A 20,075-nucleotide genomic window follows, 5' to 3' on the forward strand; every position below is an offset into this window, starting at 1 on the left:
AAAGAAAACTCTGTCATAAATATAAAACAGTATCTAAATGTTGAAAAACATTCAGAAACTTTTTTGGTCATTTTTGTGATTGTGAGTTACCTCATATCCGTATACAAACCGTAAGATAGTCTTAAAGATACATCAGGGTAGGTGGGATACTATAACAACATTTAGCATATTGTTATACTATTCCACCCACCTTAATGAAGATCCTTTAGGTGTTGCGATGCCATAGCCTTTGGAATCCAGGTTTCCACCAACTTTCATGGTGTCACAGGGCTTCCTTTGCTCGATGTACTCATTCATCGTGGACTCCAGCAAGTAGGCGTATTTTCCTTTGGACTTCCGCACTCTGGCTACCCCTTCGGCCGTAGTCCTCACAAACACAGAGGGCTCTGCACTTCTCATGTAGGTCCACATTTTATCAAACACTGCAATTTTAGATCTCTGCAGAAAAAGTAGGTGCCAGACAGAGTTAAGAGATGGCCCTAAAAGGTTTTTTTTTTCTTGTTTTGTTTTTTTTTAACAAAACACAAAGGAAAGCAGCACTTTTCAAAATAATCAGACGGTGCATAGAATACGGGTAATTCTCCATCTTAAATTTTTTTTTTCCCTTTAGATTTAGAAGGACCTTAGAGGTTGTTTTGTAATGACACATTTTAACTGTGAACAAAATACTATGCCACCAAGAAATAATCTGAGATATTCACACTCCAAAATAAGTTGAAAGCTACACTTTATTACCTCTAGGAATAATTCCAGTGAAGAGACAAGCAAAAGTGTACCTTCACTGATAAAATCTGAAATGATCTACCCCTAATTAGGGAAGGAGAAAAGGAGTCTGTGCAATGTTAATTGGTCTGGCATATAAGTGGGAAGATCCTAATGCAATGTTGGTCATCTAAGGAATAAAAAAATAACAATAATGCTGGAAGCCTCTATTAGATGCTGACTCAAATGCTTCCGGAATAGCACTGATTTTTCAAAGAAATATCTTTTGGGCATGAAATTTTTCTTTACTCAGCCATAAAATTTTGATTTTGAATATTTAAACACTAAAACACTGCCTATTACAATATACACTGGGAAAAAAATATTCTTATGAGTGTCAGGAAAGAAAGAATGGCTAATTGTACCAGTATATTTGAGGGAATATTTACCTTAAAATTAATTGATCAAAAGCAAATATGGGCATCAAAAGTGTTACTTAATACCTCACGAGAGTAAAAAGGAAAGCTGAGCACAGAGTTGGAAAGTCATAGGATTTGAATATCGGCTTGTTTTTCTATTCACAATCTCTCAACTGACTTGAATCCCTCTTGGGAAAGTGACTCTGAATAACCCTTTTTACTATCGTAGTGTAGGAGGTTTGAAATGGAAACTTGAAATTAAAAATTTACTTTTAAGATTCATGAGATTTTAGGGGCTTTGTGCTTGTTTCTCACTCTAAGGAATTAAAAAAAAACATAATCTTTATCTTAGAGAAAGCAAGGATAAATCAATTCATTATAAGCAAATATAATGCAAATCCAAGTTTGTTTAGAATACTGACTTAGGAATGAGGGAAGATCTATCTATCTATCTATCTATCTAACTACCTGTCTTCTATCTACCTACCTATCACATAGATAGATGTATGTATACACACACACATATACGTATGCATATGTAAGTATTCAATTTTGGTGAAAATCCAGAGTCGAGTGTAAATGAAGTATGGAGTAGGCTTGTATCACTGAAGTTTATAATTCAGGTAACAGTGAGACGTGCTCAGACACTGGTTGTACCTCTTCTTTATCTCCACTGGAAGAGGGACCTGCTGTAGTGAGACAGTGTGTAGACCATAGCAGCTCAATGGTCTCTGCTGTAAGAAGATCCAGATGTCCTCCCCGCAAAATACTTCACTCTAAACCTACATGAGTTCCTTACTTATTAGTAATTTTTTAAACATCTATATCATCTAAACTATTCTTTCCCTAAACCACTGTTTTTTTTTAATTTTTAAAAATGTTTTAATGTTTATTTATTTTGAAAGAGAGAGGGAAGGAGGAAGGGCATGAGTGGGGGAGGGGCAAAAAGAGAGAGAGAGAGACAGAATCCGAAGTAGGCTCTAGGCTCAGAGCTGTCAGCACAGAGCCAAACGCAGGGCTTGAACTCACAAACCCCGAGATCATGACCTGAGCCCAAGTTGGGACACTTAACCCGCTGAGCCACCCAAATGCCTCTTATCTAAACCATTCTTAAATCTGTTCCTATTTCTAAACAGTGCCCCCTCTTGCGATAACACATTTAAAACTTAATTACCTAAGGAATCAGGCTTCCTCTCTGTTGTGACAGTACATCCATGACTATGAAAATCCACCAGGTCCCCGATTAGAGAAATTTTATCTTCATAACCCTCACAGTGTCTCATGCATCTTGCATGTAAAAGATTCGTAAGTAATGTATGCTAATTGAACACCCCGAGAACTGGCTAGAAAGGAGACTAGTTTTGCTTTCTTTTCATCTTTGCCTACTATAGAAGATGTTTATATTGTTTTTTTCTCCTACATTTTTCCCTCACAGTCTCTACCAAATTAAAACATGCTAAAATATTTGAGTTTGATTATGTATCACACAATCTCATTAAACTCCAAAGTCTTTTTGTAACATGAATTTCCACAAAAGTAGGTAATATCAAAATGTTTTGAAATAAAATCATATGCTGGTAAGGAAGAGCACAAAATTAAATTATATGATTATTTTATCCAATCAGCCATTAAATATCAATTATTCTAAGCTTGAAATGTCAATTTTGGTACATGAAAAAATATCTTGTAAAATGCTTCACAAATATGTATGCCCTTCAGGAAAAATCCAAAAAGTAGCAATGATGTAAAAGGAAAAATAGAAATTAAAGTCAAGATGACTTCTCTCTTTTTTTAAGTTTATTCATTTATTTTGAGAGAAAGAGAGAATGCACACAAGGGGTGAGGGAGAGGAAGAGATAGAGAATTCCAAGCAGGCTCTGCACTGTCAGCACAAAGGCCGACCCAGAGCTCAACCTCACAAACCATGAGATCATGACCTGAGTTGAGATCAAGAGTCAATTGCTTAACCAACCGAGCCACCCAGGTAGGTGCCCCAAGATGACTTCTCTTCAAAGACTTTCATTTTGTTTAGATTTACATATTCAAGCTGTTACAAAGGTACTTGCTTTTGTAAATTCCAGTATAATTAACATACAGTGTTATGTTAGTTTCAGGTGTACAATACAGTGATTCAACAGTTTTATACATCACTCAGTGCTCAGCACAATATGTAATCTTAATCCCTTTCACTTACTTCACCCATTCTCCCAAACACCTCCCTCCCTTTTGGCAACTGCCAGTTTGTTCTTTTTTTTTTTTTTTTTTTAAGCTTATTTATTTATTTTGAGAGAGAGAAAGAGAGACTGTGAGTAGACGAGGAGCAGCAGAGAAATCCCAAGCAGGCTCCTCACTGTCAACACAAAGCCCTATGACGGAGGGCTTGTACTCTGAGATTGTGACCCAAGTCGAAATCAAGCGCTGGACACTCAACCAACTGAGCCACCCAAGCATTCCTGTTCTCTATATTTAAGAGTCTGCTTTTTTGTTTATAAAGACTCAGTTTTTGAAGAGATATTTAAATGATTTGGATTATGTAGAACATAATATTGGTGAAGTAAGGAAAAATTTCCAGTTTCATTCATAAAATATTTCTGCTGAAACATATTTTTCAATGTATGAATAAAACAATATTTCTAAGGAGTAAAGAATTTTAAAATGTAATCTGGAAAAAAACATATCTATATAACAGTGTTTTGACAGGGCTACTCAATCTTGGGAATGTTGAATCATTTAGAAGATATACAATTCTGACATGGTAATATAGACATATAAGTTCTAGTAAGTTAAATCAGTCACTTTTTGTGACTGGGCTTCACATGTATTCTGACATATTTTTTAACTGACTAGGATTTTATGATATAATTATGGATTACTTAAAAAATCCATAAATTAATATAATCTATAAATTATAAAAGATCTATGCTGATACTGCATAAAGCTAAAAGTAATTTTTTCAAAGGTCAGAGTTTTTGAAAGATGCACACATTTTCCCAGTGAGTTCATTCATTTGTCTTCCAGTAGTTCGTTTACTGTTTACTTCCTTAGCAAAGTTAATGAAATGTTTTCATAACCATATCTGTTCAAGAACCATGTGCTTGGATGGGGCACCTGGGTGGCTCAGCTGGCTGGGCGTCCGGCTTCAGCTCAAGCCATGACCTCCTGATTCCTGGGTTCCGGCCCGCGTCACGCTCTGTGCTGACAGCTAGGGGCCTGGAGCCTGCCTTGGATTCTGTGTCTCCCTCTCTGCCCTCCCCACTTGTGCTCCCTCTCTCTCTCAAAAATAAATAAACATTGAAAAATTAAAAAAAGAAAGAACTATTTGTTTAGACATATTTGGCTAAAGGTGCACAAGGAGGGTAAATTATGAACAGTATAATATTGTTATGTTGTAAACTTCATTCAAGGCATTTGATTTGAACTTTCTAGCTGCCTTCAAAAAAGAACAGGAACAATCTGACTACATATTCACTGAGAGACAGTTCAAAGGATCTGCGTTTAATTTTTATTCGGTTTCAGAAAAATTATTAGTCTGAACTAAATAAATAAATAGATGATGCCTAGATATCCTGTTTTTTTTTTTTTTTTCCCAAACCACAGCAATTGAAAAAAGAAACCAGCAGAAAAGCGATCCGAAGGCAAAAGGAAATTCTCCCAAGGCTTCCCATGCAAGAGCCTGCATGAGAAATTATAGTTATTTTTATTGCCAGGTAGTTTAGGTGACAATGTTTAATTTGGCCTGATTTGTAAGTTAATGGGTTATCTGATACCCTGGAGAGTACACTATAATCTTCCTAACCACTCCGGCGTCTTGACAACTCACTTCTTATAATATATTTACAAATAGACTAAAAAGAAAAAATAAATAGGGATTTTTTTTTCCAAGTTAATGCTATCCCATGTGGTCAATTAAGGTAATGTAAATAAATAGTGTTTCCTATTAAAATTCTGTATTCTGGCAATGTATGGTACAGACATTATTCTACAGCAAAAGCATCTAGAAAATTTAGGCAATTACCTGGAAAATGTAGGTCGAACACTGATCAAATGGACTCACTTAACCCCGGTGTGTGAACTTTGAAGATGAGCACCGGGACATGATGATCACTACCCTCTTAAGCAATGTCTAAATGTGAGCATGTTTCAGCACAGTAGGAGAGAGAACACAGTCAAAACATACTGACTTTTTAAATAAAGGACACACTTTCTTATCATTGGTAATGCTGGTCCCGAGAGATGAGAATGATACAGGGCAGAAAGAAAACGGACTGGCATTGGTTTCAAATCTTCCGGGGCCATCTAAGCCTTTACTAGGAATCATTACAACTCCCTTTTCCACCCATCCCCCAAATCTAAGTACTACAACAGAGCCAAAAAAAAAAAAAAAAAAAGACTACGCTTTTTAAGTTTAATGTTAAATTAACTTTTCAGTTTAATGTTCAATTAAATGTTCTTTCAGGAAGTATGATAAAGTGAAATGGGTTTCTGCAAGATGTCATCTGCCATCACATTTTGATGAGGAGATAAGTGATGCCTTGTTAAGAAGAGACAAACAACAGCCTGGTCAGGACAACACTCCGGACTACCCTGTGTTTCTTATGGAGTCACGGCTCTTCGAATGTGGCTATTCAAATCTCTTTCCATGGTTAGATGTTAGTAATGCGCATATCAGCTTGACTAATAGTTCACAGAGAATAACCGTGTGAAATTTTAATATTTACTTAAAGAGAAACCAAGGCCACTGTCTAGTATTGTTGGGGGAAAGTTCCATATAAACTCAACAGACCAGATATAATTATATCTAAAGAAAAGATGGCTCCTTTTCTATGAAAGAAGCCAACAGTCACTTGAACTTAGTTTTGTTTCTTCCTCATATATAGTACTACAAGCATTAATTTTTCTAACAGCTAAATAAGCTTTTTCCCCATAAAGGGGGAAAATGAGTTTTTAAAGGAAATGGTTATTATCATTCTGAAACATACACATTTACTCAAGAATGAGTAGGAAGTATAGATGCTGCATTGTGGGCATTCTTTACTAGTCTATTAATTCTTTCAACAGTTTCCTTTTTAAAAAATCTAATTTACCCACTAACTTCTATAAAATATCAAAATACCCACTCACAATTTCAGATTATTTGTTGCTGGGATGGAAATTCTAAATGATTGCCAAACACAAATGATGTCCAAACGTTATTAGTGGAGATTTCCAAATGGTTGACGTGACTGCATCAGGAGCGAATTTACACAGTTTTTTGGATCTCTAGAACTTACTTTCCCTTCAAACAAAAATAGAGATACTCTTCATGAAAAACTTTTTTTTCTAGAAAAACTACATTGTCTGAGGTGGCATAGTAACTAATAAGGTAACTGTTTCTGTGAGTGAAAGAATTTACCTAAAGCATCCTGAATGTATAGATTAGAGTGTCAATGTGTGAATTAATAACTTTCTTCCTAGTCCATTTGGGTGACTGACATTCTGTAAAAATTTACATTTAGGACCAAAAATAATTGCCCTTCATTTTAGTGTTTTCATGTTTTGCTTGGCTCTTTTTTTATTTTTTAAGATTTACTTTTGAGAGAGAGAGAGAGAGAGAGAGAGAGAGAGAGTCCAAAATGTGCTCCAGGCTCTGAGCTGTCAGCAGGGAGCCCGATGCAGGGCTCAAATGCATAAACCACAAGACCATGACCTTAGTGGAGCCGTATTCAGACGTGAACCAAAGTCAGATGCTCAACTGACTGAGCCACCCAGGTGCCCCAAGGATTTTACCGTTTTGCCTGATTCTTTAGCCTTCCTGTGGAACTCATAGCATGGCCCATTGCTTCATTACAGGTGGCAGCCAAAATTAAAACTCTACCTGGAAACCACTAGAGTTGGTACTTAAAAACAAATTTCACATATGTCCCATTCTGTTATTCTTTACTGCTTACAAATCTCCAATCCCTGCAAAAAAATGCTTATATATTTTCTGAGTTACAGTCACTTATTTGAGATCAGAATTTTAAAAATTCACTAGCATACACTGGAATTTTAATTTTTTAATAGTAGAGTCCCCCTGCGTATAGAGTGCATCTGCTGTCCATCTTCTATTTAGATGTAATTTCCAACATGAACAACATATAGTCAGATTGAACCAAGGGAATCTTCATTATTTTAAATTGAGTGCTCCCTGTCACTTTCTGTATCGTGCATCATTTGAAGTCTTTATGTCCCACTATCTCTTTGAATGAAGCTAAAATAACATTGACTCTTACAGCTTCATGCTTCTATGGATGCCATAACTATGTGTATTAAATGTGAATGGTATTTAAAGATAAAGGTTGTAAAACTGTTTTTCTGAAACAAGTTGTAGGAGGACAAAGCATGTGGCCTTAGTAAGGACAAACAGGATGGCTTAGAGAAAAAAGAAAAAAGGTGAGAAAGCACTGGGTTTTCATGAATTAAGGGAGGAAAAAGGCATCAAAAGAATTTGCACAATGGTATTAAATACAGTACAGCTTTTTACAAAGCATGAAAACACACACAAAACATTTCTATTTGGCTAGAAAGGCATTGAGTGGTTCTTTTAGGGAGGCAATTTTCAGAGTTCTAGGGGAGACCAGATTTGAAAGGAGAAAATGGCTAGAATGGAATAAAAGGAGGCTCTAGGGAATAAATTTACAAATTGATCAGCTCAAGGGAAGGAAGAAGAGAAATCGAAGATAAAGGAGAACATTGCTACAAGAAAGACTTTTCAAATTATGGCACATCTGAACACAGATTGAAGGCCAGGAAGATGGAAAGACTAAAAACATTACTAGGGTATACATTTTAGAGCAACATCTTTGATCATCGGAAAGAGCTGTTTCCAAAGGCCCAGACAGAGGTATTAGCTTTATAGTAAAACGGACAAGTCTTCCTCTGACACGGGCGGAATAAAAGCTTGAAGATAAAAATAACATCATATTGGCAAACAGAAGAGCAAATCTACTCTCTGCCTTTGTCAAGCACTGAAATGGTTTTGTTTTAATGGGGATTTCCCCAGTGAAAATCCCATTCATGAAAATTGTGAACTGGCATATAATTTATCTTTCCAACATACTTAAAACGTATTTGATTTAGGTTACTTACAAAAAAGTAAAATTACCTAAAAGATAAGTCCATCTTCTCTCCATTCCTGTGCTCCATTCCTACAGCACATATGTCAAGAAAACCATGTATCTATATTCCAAATGCAAATCCAAATCCATTTTTAAGGATAAGAGTTGAGAGCATTAAAAAAAAACTCTAAATATATACTATATCATACTAACCACACTAAAATTTCTATGCATTTATGTGTATATAAACCTCATCATTTTAATGATTGGTATATTTAATATTGAAAAAGGATAAATACCCATACCTGCCTCTCATTTTGTTTGTCTTATTTTAATACTAATATGTAAAATTTATTTGAATTCTTGTCATTATTTGTCAGAAGGAACATCAACCATAAGATTCGAGAGAGATCTTATACATTTAAATTTTTACATACTTCAAAACACCCCATAATAAGATAGATTCTTTCCTGATTGTTTGGTTTGGTCTGTTGTGTGTGTGTATTATTGGGGAAACTTTTTTTTTTTCTATTGTGATTTAAAGAAACACATGACATGAACTTACTCTTAACAAATTTGTAAGTATACAGTACAGTATTAACTATATGCATATTATTGTACAGAAGACGTATAGAACTTTTTCATCTTGCATGACTGAATCTATATCCACTGAACAGCCACTTTCAATTTCCCCCTTCCTCTAGCCATGACATTTCTACTTTCTGCTTCAATGAATTTGACTGCTTCAGATACCTCACCTAAGTGGAATCAGACAGTACTTGTCCTTCTGTAACTGGCTTATTTCACTTAGCATAACATCTTCTAGGTTCATCCACGTTGCACAGTATGTCAGGATTTCCTTCCCTTTTTAAAGGCTGAATAATATTCCATTGAGTAATATACCACACTTTCTTTCTCCAAATATCCATCAATGGACACTTAGGTTGTTTCCACTTCTATATTGTGAATAATGCTGTAATGAAGATGGTAGTGAAAATATCTCTTTGGGATATTGATTTCAATTTGTTTGGATAAATACCCAAAAGTGGGATTGTTAGATCATATGATAGTTCTATTTTTAACTTTCTAGGAAAACTGCATATTATTTCCCATAGGGGTTGCACCATTTCCCATTCCCATCAACAACACAGAAGGGTTTCAATTTCTACACATCCTCACCAACACTAAAAATTATTTATTTATTTATTTATTTATTTATTTATTCATTCATTCTTTCTTTCATTTATTTTCTAATGGCTATCCTAACTGGTGTGAGGCAATACCTCATTGTGGTTTTGATTTGTATTTCCCTGATGATTAGTGGTATTATCTTTTCATATACCATTGACCATTTGTAGGTCTTCTTTGGAGAAACATCTATGTCTTTTGCTAATTTTTTAAATGAGGTTAGTAGGTTTTTTTGCTATTGAGTTGTAAAAGTCATTTATACCTCTGATATTAATCCTTTATCAAAATTTATGGTTTGCAAATATTTTCTTCAATTCCTTAGATCTGTTTTCATGCTATTGATTGTTTCTTTTGTAGTACAATACCTTTTTATTTTGTTAGTTTGTAGTTTTTCTTTTTCTTTTTCTTTCTTTCTTTTTTTTTTTTTTAGGGAAAGTACAAGTGGAGGAGAGAGGCAGAGGGAGAGAGAGAGAGAAAGAGAGAGAATCTCAATCAGGCTCCACACTCAGCCCCATGCAGGGCTTGATCCCATGACCCTGGGATCAGGACCTGGGCTGAAATCAAGAGTCAGAGGCTCAACTGACTGAGCCACCAAGGTGCTCCACAAGTTTTTAACTTGATGTCATCCACTGGTCTACATTTCATTTTGTTGCCTGTGCTTTTGTGTCATCTCCATAAAACCTTTGCCAAGACCAAAGTCATAAAGCTTATCCCCTACGTTTTCTTATAAAAGCTGTATAGTTTCAGATCTTACTTTTAAATCTTTAACCAATTTTGAGTTGTTTTTGTACACTGTATGATTCTTATTTTATTTCTTTGCATGTGGGTATCCAGTTATCCCAACACGGTTTCCTGAAGAGACTGTCCTTTCCCCACTATGGAGTCTTGGATCCTTTTCGAAGATCACTTAACCATACATGCATGGGTTTACTTCTGGGTTCTCTATTCTGTTCCATTGGTCTGTAAGTCCGTCTTGGGGCCAGTGCCATACCTTTCTAATACATTTGAAGTCAGGAGTGTAAGGTTTGTTTCTGGTCCCCTAGATTGGTTTATCTATTTCTTATTCTTTATGATTCTGTATGAATATTACAATTTTCTTCCTATTTCTGCAAAAACCAGCATTGGGATTTTCATAGGAAATGCAGTGCATCTGCAAATAATGGGGCAGTATAGACATGTCAACAATATTAAATCTTTCAATCCACGAACAAGGAATTCTTTCCATTTATTTGTGTCTTCTTTAAATTCTTGCAGCAATCTTTTGGAGTTTTCAGTGAACTTAGCCTTCTTAGCTTAGTTTATTCTTAAGTATTTTATTTTTTTTTTTGATGCTATTGTAAATAATATTGTTTTCTTAATTTCCTTTCAGAAATTGTTAGTGTATAGATACGTAACTTTTTTTTTATGTTGATTTTGTACCTTGCAACTCTACTGAATTCATTAGTTACAGTTTTTTTGGGGGGGGGTTGGTAGAATCCTTTGAGTTTTCTACATATAAGATCATGTGATCTCTGAACAGAGATAAATTTATTACTTTTCCAATTTGGATGTCTTTTATTTCTTTTTCTGGCCTAATTGATCTGGCTAGGATTTCTTATGCTATGCCAAATAAAAGCGGCAATAACTGGATATCCTTTTCTTGCTCCTGATTTAGAAGAAAAGTTTTCAGTTTCATCATTGAATGTGATGTCTGTTGTGGGTTTCATACATGGACTTTATTATGTTGAGGTAATTCATTTCTCTTCCTCGTTTATGGAGTCTTTTTATCATGAAAGGGGAGTCAATTTGGCAAGTGCTTTTTCTGCAACTATTGTGATGATCATGAGGTTTTTATTCTTCAATCTGTTATTGTGGTGTATCACATCAATTAATTTTCATAGGTTGAAACATCCTTGCATCTCAGGGATAACTCCCATTTGGTCATGGTGGTCTATGATCCTTTTAGTGTGCTGTTGAGTTTGGCTTACTGGTTATTTTGCTGAGAATTTTTGCATCTATATTTTTCAGGGATTTAGGCCTCTAATTTTCTTTTCTTACAGTGTCTTTGTCTAGCACAGTATCAGGGTAACGCTGGTCTCATAAAATCAGTTTGGAAGTGTTCCCTCCTCTTCTATTTTTTGGGAGAATTTGTAAAGGATAATCCTTTATAATTCTTAATTCTTAATTCTTCTTTAAATGTTTGGTAGAATTCTCCAGTGAAGCTATCTTCTCATGGGCTTTTCTTTATGGGGGGTGTTTGATTACTGATTCAATCTCCTTAGCAGTTATAGATCTGTTTAGATTTTGTATTTCTTAACGATTCAATCTTAGTAAATTGTATGTTTCTAGGAATTTGTCCATTTCTTCTAGATTATCCAATTTCTTGGCATGTAATTGTCCATAATGATCTTTTATATGCCTTTTTATTTCTGTGGCATTAGCTATAATGTCTCTTCTTTCATCTCTGATTTCAAGTCTTCTCTCTTTTTTTCTTAGTCTTGCTAAAGGCTTGTCGGTAATGTTGATCTTTCCAAAAAAATTGTCTCTAAGTTTATTTGATTTTTTTGTTGTTTTTGTATTCTTTATTTCATTTACTTCTGCTCTAATCTTTATTATTATCCTTCTTTCTGTTAATTTGCATTTAGTATATTTTTCTTTTTCTAATTCCTTGAGGTATAAATTTAGGTTGTTTATTTGAGGTTGTTTATGCTTCATGTAAGCATTTACCACTGTATAGTTTCCTCCTAGTACTGCTTTTGCTGCAGACTGTAAATTTTGGTATATTATGTATGTACTTCCATTTGTCTCAAGATACTTTTTTATTTCCTCTCCAATTTATTCTTGGATCCATTGGTTATTCAAGAGTGTGTTAATTTCTACATATTAGTAAATTTTCCAGTTTCCCTATCCTATTGATTTCTAGTTTCATTCCACGGTGGTCAGAAAATATTTTAGTCTTCTTACGTTTGTTAAGACTTGTTCTGTGACCTAACATATCATCTATCCTGGAGAGTGTTTCATGCACACTTAAGAAGAATGTGTAGGGGCGCCTGGGTGGCGCAGTCGGTTAAGCGTCCGACTTCAGCCAGGTCACGATCTCGCGGTCCGGGAGTTTGAGCCCCGCGTCGGGCTCTGGGCTGATGGCTCGGAGCCTGGAGCCTGTTTCCGATTCTGTGTCTCCCTCTCTCTCTGCCCCTCCCCTGTTCATGCTCTGTCTCTCTCTGTCCCAAAAATAAATAAAAAACGTTGAAAAAAATTAAAAAAAAAAAAAAGAAGAATGTGTATTCTGCTGCTTTTGGATGTAATGTTCTGTATATTTCTGTTAGGTTCATTTGGTCTACAATGCTATTACATTGTCTTTCCTTATTGGTCTTCTGTCTGGATGATTTTTTTTGTTGTTGTTCCTTATGGAAAATGGGATATTGAAATCTCCTACTATCATTGTGATGCTATTTTTCCCTTATGTTCTGTCAGTGTTTGCTTCATATATTTTGGAGCTCTGATGTGTAAAACTATAATGAGACAAATTATGTGTACTTTTATATATGTTTTTGACTTAAAGTCTATTTTCTCTGACATAAGTATAGCCAGCCCTGCTCCCTTTTGATTGCTATTTGTGTGGAATACCTTTCCTCCTTTCAGTTTCAGCATATGTGTGTCCTTAAATATAAACTGAGTCTCTTCCACATATGAATGAGAGCACTGTAAGTTAGATAACTTGACAATAAATTATATACAAAAATAAAAAGTAAAAATAAATAACGTTTCTTATAAACTGCATATAGTTGGATTTTTAAAAAAATATATATATTCAACTACTCCAAGTCTTTTTGTTGGAGAGTTTAGTCCATTTACATTTAAAGTTACTGATAGGTTACCCCTACCATTTTTTAAATTGTTTTCCGTCCATCTGGTAGTTTTTCTATTCATCTTTTCATCTCTTGCCATCTTTCTTTGTATATAATTGTTATTTTTTGTGTGTGGTGACAAACTGATTATTTTATTACTTTTTTGTGTGACTTCTAAAAGTTGTTTCTTTGTGGTTACCATGGAAGTTACACTAAACATCTTATAGCCAGAAATATTGATTTTAGGCTTATAAGAACTTAACTTCAATTGTATACAAAAATTCTACTCTTTTACTTCCCACTCAAAATTTGTATTATTGATGTCAAATTAATCTTTTTATATTGTGTCTCAGTTAACATACTTTATATAGTTATTTTTATACTTTTATATTTTAATCTCTATAGCAGAATTAAAAGAGACTGGTGCTACACTGTTATAGCATTATGGTATTCTGCATTCGTTTGTATATGTACTTGTACCCATGAGCTCTGTATTTTCATATGCTTTTGTGTTGCTGTCTAGCATCCTTTTATTTCAACTTAAAGGAGTCCCCTTAACATTTCTGGTAAGGCTGTTTTAGTGTTGATGATCTCTCTCAACTTTTATCTGAGTCTTTATTTCTCTTTCATTTTTGAAGGACATTTTTGTCAGATATAGTACTCTTGGTTGGCAGTTTTCTTTCTTTTCTCAGTTCTTTGAATACATCATCTCATTCCCTCTGACCTACAAGGTTTCTGTTGATAAATCTGCTAGTTGTATTATGGGTGCTCACATGTATGTGACTGTAACATTTCTCTTGCTGTTTTAAAAATTCCTTATCTTTGACATTTGACAATTTGATTATCATGTTTCTCAGTGTACACTTTTTTGGGTCCTCCTACTTAGAATTCCTTGTGTTTCATGAACCTATTCCTTTCCCCAGATTTGAGAAGTTTGGGGTCATTACTATCTTAAATAGGTTTTCTGCGCCTTTCTCTCTCTTCTCCTTTTACGACTTCCATAATGTGTATATTAGCCTTTTTGAAAGTCTCTTAGGCTTTCTTTCTTCTTTTTCCTAATCCTTTATTTGTATAATTTCAAATGATTTGTCTTAAATTTGCTGATTTTCTTCTTCTGCTTGATCAAGTTATGGTGTTGAATCCCTACAGTGAATTTTTCAATTCAGGCACTGTATCTTTCATTTCCAAAATCTATTTTTTCAAATTTTTTCTTTGTTGACATTCTCAGCTTGTTCATGCATCATTTTCCTGAGCTCTTTGAACATCTTTGTGACAGTTATTTGGAATCCTTTGTCAGGTAATTCATGAACTTCCATTTGTTTAGTGTCATTTTCTGTAGATTAATTTTTCCTTTGATTGGGCCATATTTCTTTGTGTTTTTCATGTGCCTTATAACTTTGTGTTGGGATCACGCATTTTTAAAAAGGGCTACCTCTTCCAGTCTTTATGGACTAGCTTTGTATAATGAAAGATCTTCACCAGTCAACCTGGTTAAATATTCTAACACTTCTCAAATCTTCTCAGTGGATGTGTCTTCTTTGGACTTGTGGATGTAAATTCTCAGAGGGATTTGTCAGTATCTTTTTTTAGGAGCTCATAATCTCTTGTTCCTTTTGGTATTTGTATGCAGTATTGCTGGTTCTCTAGAGCTGGCATAAGCCACTCAGATCTCTTTTGTTCTCAGCAGCCCCAGGCTTGTAGAGTATGCTGGGTCCCATTAGCACTCCATGTCAGGAAGACAAAGACCAGTCCCTTGGGTACTTCTCCAAAAGGCCAGAAAGTTGGATGTTTGGATGCATACTCCACTTTGCTCTTCCCTCCTCCAAGGGAGTGACTGCCAAGCTGTATTGGCTTCTGTTTGCTGTACCACAAGTCCTCTGAAACAGCAACAAGCCATCAAATTCTCTTTTGTTCTCAGCAACCCCAAGGCATCTAGTAGCTGCCAGGTGCCATCAGTGTTCTAGATAGGAAGACAAAAACCAAGCCCTTGAGCAATTCTCCTCCCCTCAAAAAGCCAAAGAATTGAAACCATACTCCATCTTTTTTCCTTCCCAAAGGGAAGATGGGAGTTGGAGGTTTTCTGCCATGTTTCATACACTGAGCTGGAGGGCAGGGTCTTTGGTGAGTGAATGTGTGCTAGTCTAAACCTTTGCCTTTGTTCTCAGCAGTCCTCAACCTGATGCCTTTTTGTCAGTGTTTAGAATCAAGCAACAGTCCAGTCTTCTCTTTCTCTCCCCCTGGGAGAAGCCAAGAGCAACCATTTCCTCTAATTGTGATGCACTGTGCCAAGGAACAGATTATAGTGAATGCCACAAATTTTCCTACAGACTTTGATATGGTTAGTTTTATACTCACTTGGTTTGCACAAGCTCCTTAACTGGTTTCTGGATTTCTCACAAAGAAAACTTGTTCTTGAGGCAGTGTCTCTGGTTGGGGGAAAAGAGGGTCTGGGGTTTCCTATTTTACTATCTTGCTGACATCATTTCCTTGGCCCTACTTTGTTTCTTAAAATGAAATCTTAAGTATCATTTTTGGGGACTGTGACAATATTTGGCACTGTGCGATTTTTCCAATTACCATTTTATTTCTAAAATCTCATTTCCCCATGAAAATAAGCAGCCACCTTTATTAGCAACTTGTTTTGGGTAATCACTCAATATGATCTGGAGCAAAATTATATGCTGGAAACATGAACTGTAAATTACTTTAGCATCAAGTATTTCTTCAAATATCAAAAGTCTAAAGAATTCTCGAAATTTTGTCAACAGTATTTACATTTAGTTCAGATTTTTATTCCAATGTATTTAAACGATTACAGAATTCCATTTCTCTTCTCTACAAAGCTCTGGGACTGACTGCATTAATTACTAAGGCAACTGATGTGAACACCACTCTAGTTCTTTTGCTAGACAGTGGTTCTTTTACCTAAACACAAAAATAAAGTGAGTTGAACATTATGTTATCTTAAGTACCTCTACAGGTTTATACTGAGATCAATCTCTGAGGCATCTAAACAGGAATTTGGTGAATGTTTTGAGATGAAAGTCGAATTTCAAAATTTCTCCATTGTTTGAAACTTTTCCTGGAATAATTGTCCTCATGATTTGACAGTAGTGAGAAAAGGGGCATTTTCTCTTTAATATGGACAATAATAGATAGCCCCTATAATCTTATTAGAGTGAAATTACTCACCCAGTGGATAATGTGAGCTCTCATACCCCCTTTGTACAACAAGGGTGGTCTCTAAATGAAGTGTGCAGATGGAGTGCACACTAAATTTACCAAGCATTGCCAACAGAAAGAAGAGGATGACCAAAAAAACTTATATTTACCCTGAAAGAAGCTACAACTTTACACAACAATAATACAGCAAGTAGACACATTCTTTTTTCCCCCTTCCATTTCACTTTGATCACAGAAAACATGATTCAATATGGTTTCTCATATATTTATTTATACCCCTACAAATTTAGTAAGTACTGACTACACTGCCTTTAAATCGGATACTAATTTTTAAAGGAAATACTTGGAAAGTCTTCCAACATTTTACCCTTTCTTACACTGTTAAACTAGCTACAGTTAGCTGAAATGAAAGAACACAGGCTTTCCCAGCAGATTAGACTAAATGCATTCTTAAAGTCTTTGAGGATTTAAGACTGTTCTCAGAGGTTTTGTGTAATGGTGAGAAAAATTTAAATATCAGAGAAAGAAAAACTGACAACCAGGGAGGAAATTCTAGATCATCTAGAGAAGCTTTAAACATACAGAGCTATCAGCTATGCAGATTGCTAAGCAATAATCAGGCTCCCCCAAGAAATAAGGAAAGAAAAATTTATAATAGTATCACTAACTGATGAGGGAGCATAAGGCAAGCTGACAGGCCACAACCCCTCCCCCTCACCCCTGCAGGTGGTATATGTGTGATATTCCTCAGGCACTCCTGACTGTCTGAAAACAAAGGAAAGGGCATAAACAAATGGCTAACTGATAAAGATTCTAGTCCTGTAGGACTTAAGTCTCCATCACCCCTCCATAGTGATGTGGGAAACAAAGGCAGAAGGAAATGGCAGATAGAATTAAATTTCCTTATAACCTGCAGCCCATTGACAAATACTTGAGCCTGGCAGAGTAAAACATTTCTCCAGAACTCCCTACTGTCTTAATGCTAATGGTTTCCTAGAGGGAAAAACAACCTTAACTTGACAACAGCTAGGCCTCCAGTCTCCTTGAGTCTTCTTTAGCATATGAAAATCTCACTGGAAACTTCCCCTGGATTTTACCTTCCCCAACCCCATAGTATATAATCAGTCTGTCCTCATGGTCCTGGGGCAGCTCTTCCTGCCCACAAGTCCTGACCCTGCGCTTCAATAAAATCATCTTTTTGCACTAAAGACACCTTCAAGAATTCTTTCTTGGCCATCAGCTCTGAACCCAACAAACCTCACTAACACCCCCCCAAAACCCTCATCACTAACCATGCCATGAGTGACCTACAACATATTCATATAGTGCTTATTGCTAACTTATTCACATCCAACTTTTACTTCGTATTTGGTATTTTAGAAAATATTTAAATATTTAAGCATGAATGAAAGGTCTATAAAAGGTCTAGTTTGAAATCAGTAGCTATATATACGTCTGTGTGTGTATATTTATATATACACACATACACAAACACATACATATATGGCTATACCCATTTCATTTCCAAAACACTGAAAGATATGCATATGTATATGCACTAATACATAGAAAGCTAGAAGTATACATATATTCTTATATAAAAAAACTGGAAGTATATATACATGTTTCTATCTACACAGAAAGAGGTGATGTATTAGAAACTATGGTAGACAAGTCATTAGTCAGATATAATAAGTATATAATAAGTGAATATTATAAGTGATAAGTATTATAAGTGATAATATATATTATATATGTAATAATATAGATATAATAAGTGAAATCTGTTCTATTAAATATCAATAAAGAAATTATGCTGCTTTATCGCTAACTAAAAGCAGTAAATGGAACAAAACTCAACTTTAGTGAACTAGCACTTTATGTTTCTACAGGAAATCTGTTATAATGGCTCAAATGTTTTTATTTGTAAACATATTCCAATCAATGTTTTTATATATGAATATAAATAGGTGTATTTATGCCACAGAAGGAGTTGAAAAAGGTTTCAGCCTTAAAAAAAAAACAATTTAAATTACTGTAATTCTCTGGTAATTGTGATTATTTATAGTAAATTATATATATATATATGATCATGCCATATAGTAACAAATTATACATATTTTATATATTTGAATATTTATATACACATAAATGAAAGGAAAATTTCAAACTAGTCCTTTCACTCAGGTAAGAAACATCAGCATTAATATTATTTATTTACCATTTATACTATTTGTAAGCTCTATAAAAAGTCTACAATACTGGGTAACAACAGTATAGTTTCATGGATTATCAGACTAAATTTATCTTCTGAGAATGGAATAATTAACTTCATTAAGTGAGGAGAATACTTTTATTTTGACAACATTCTAGAATCTTTTTTTCCAAAGTCAGCAAAATTAAAGTAGATCGCTTATTCAGACAATACAGTCTGTTCCTCATGTTTCCAGAGGAGAAAAACAGAGGAAATAAACAGATTGCAGTGTAGGGGATTTAGAATAGGCATGAGGAAGTACTTCTAATCAACAAGTAATAATTGTGTTTCATAGACTGACTGGTTAATGACAGGTTTATTTATAAAAAGCATTTCCTATCCTCAAAGCTTACCTTTCTATAAGAACATAATGCATATATGTCCTATAAAATAATTTTCTACTCAGACTCCTCTAATTCAAGACCTGTCCTCTTTTATTGAAAGAAATGATCAAAATGTGAACGTCTAAAAATAGTGGTTTATAATTGAAGGCCTAATTCTTTCTTTATTAGAGGTATGCTACAGCAGCACTATAGTTAGAGATGATCGGCGCTCCAAAATGAGTCAGAATTTATCATTCACTCTGTACAAGGAGGTACACGAGTTTTATAGCAGAGAACCCCGGACAATGAAGATGCAGGGTCTTTTCCCTTATACCTCTTGGTGGCTATGTTACAGAAACTGGTCTGGATCACCCGACAGAAGCAGCAAGTGGCACTTGGAGATCTGGGAAGGAAGGAGGTTTATTTTATACCGGTGGGCCCAGAGGAGATCATTCTCCAGAGATCTGAGCCCAGAGCATCAACAGATGGGACAATTTATAGTCTGTTACTTCCGCACCCCTCATTAGTAGTAATTTGGTGCCTGTGGCAAGCAGGGTAGGAAGGAAATCCCGGAAGGGTAGTCTTCTGACTAGGACTGGAATTCCCTTATCAGTCCTGTTGGCCATCTTATTACACATTTTTCCCTAATGGTTACAAGACCATCCTCCATTTACTGTCTTTCTCTAGCAGAAGAAAGTAAATATTTCATTCATACTTGTTTTACTGTTTACCACTGATTTTAAGTTAGAAAATGTATAGCTGAAATTGGAATTCTAAAGCTAATGCACACTCACTGACTTTACAAAGGAATATAATTACAATACAGTATTTATTAAATTATTTACCTGAAATCTGAAAATACTTTGGACTTAAATTGAGTAACTGATATCACCTTAGGACAAAACAGATAGATCCCTACAAAGGGGATAAAACATTCCTCTTATAATTTTAAATAACATGCTTTTATTCCAACAAAAATACACTTTTAGGAAATATTTGTTAACATTCAGACAAAAGACAAGTTATTTTTCATTCTTTTGCTAGTTATATATCTTCAAAATTTAGACAATGACCTGACTTCTCGAATCAATTTCTCCAACGAC

The 20,075-nt window shown here is 35.0% G+C and overlaps 1 protein-coding gene across 3 annotated transcripts in view; it reads right to left on the reverse strand.

Moving 5' to 3' along the window:
- The window catches only part of GRIA2 (glutamate ionotropic receptor AMPA type subunit 2), a 159,717-nt gene that overhangs the window by 2,748 nt on the left and 136,894 nt on the right, over positions 1 to 20,075 (reverse strand). For all 3 annotated transcript variants that reach the window (XM_047856027.1, XM_047856026.1, XM_047856025.1), the window contains exon 13: positions 191 to 438. In XM_047856027.1, the coding sequence (XP_047711983.1) occupies positions 191 to 438 (248 nt within the window). The remainder of the gene's footprint in view (positions 1 to 190; positions 439 to 20,075) is intronic.

This window comes from Prionailurus viverrinus, chromosome B1 (assembly GCF_022837055.1).
Source record: "Prionailurus viverrinus isolate Anna chromosome B1, UM_Priviv_1.0, whole genome shotgun sequence".
NCBI lineage: Eukaryota > Metazoa > Chordata > Mammalia > Carnivora > Felidae > Prionailurus > Prionailurus viverrinus.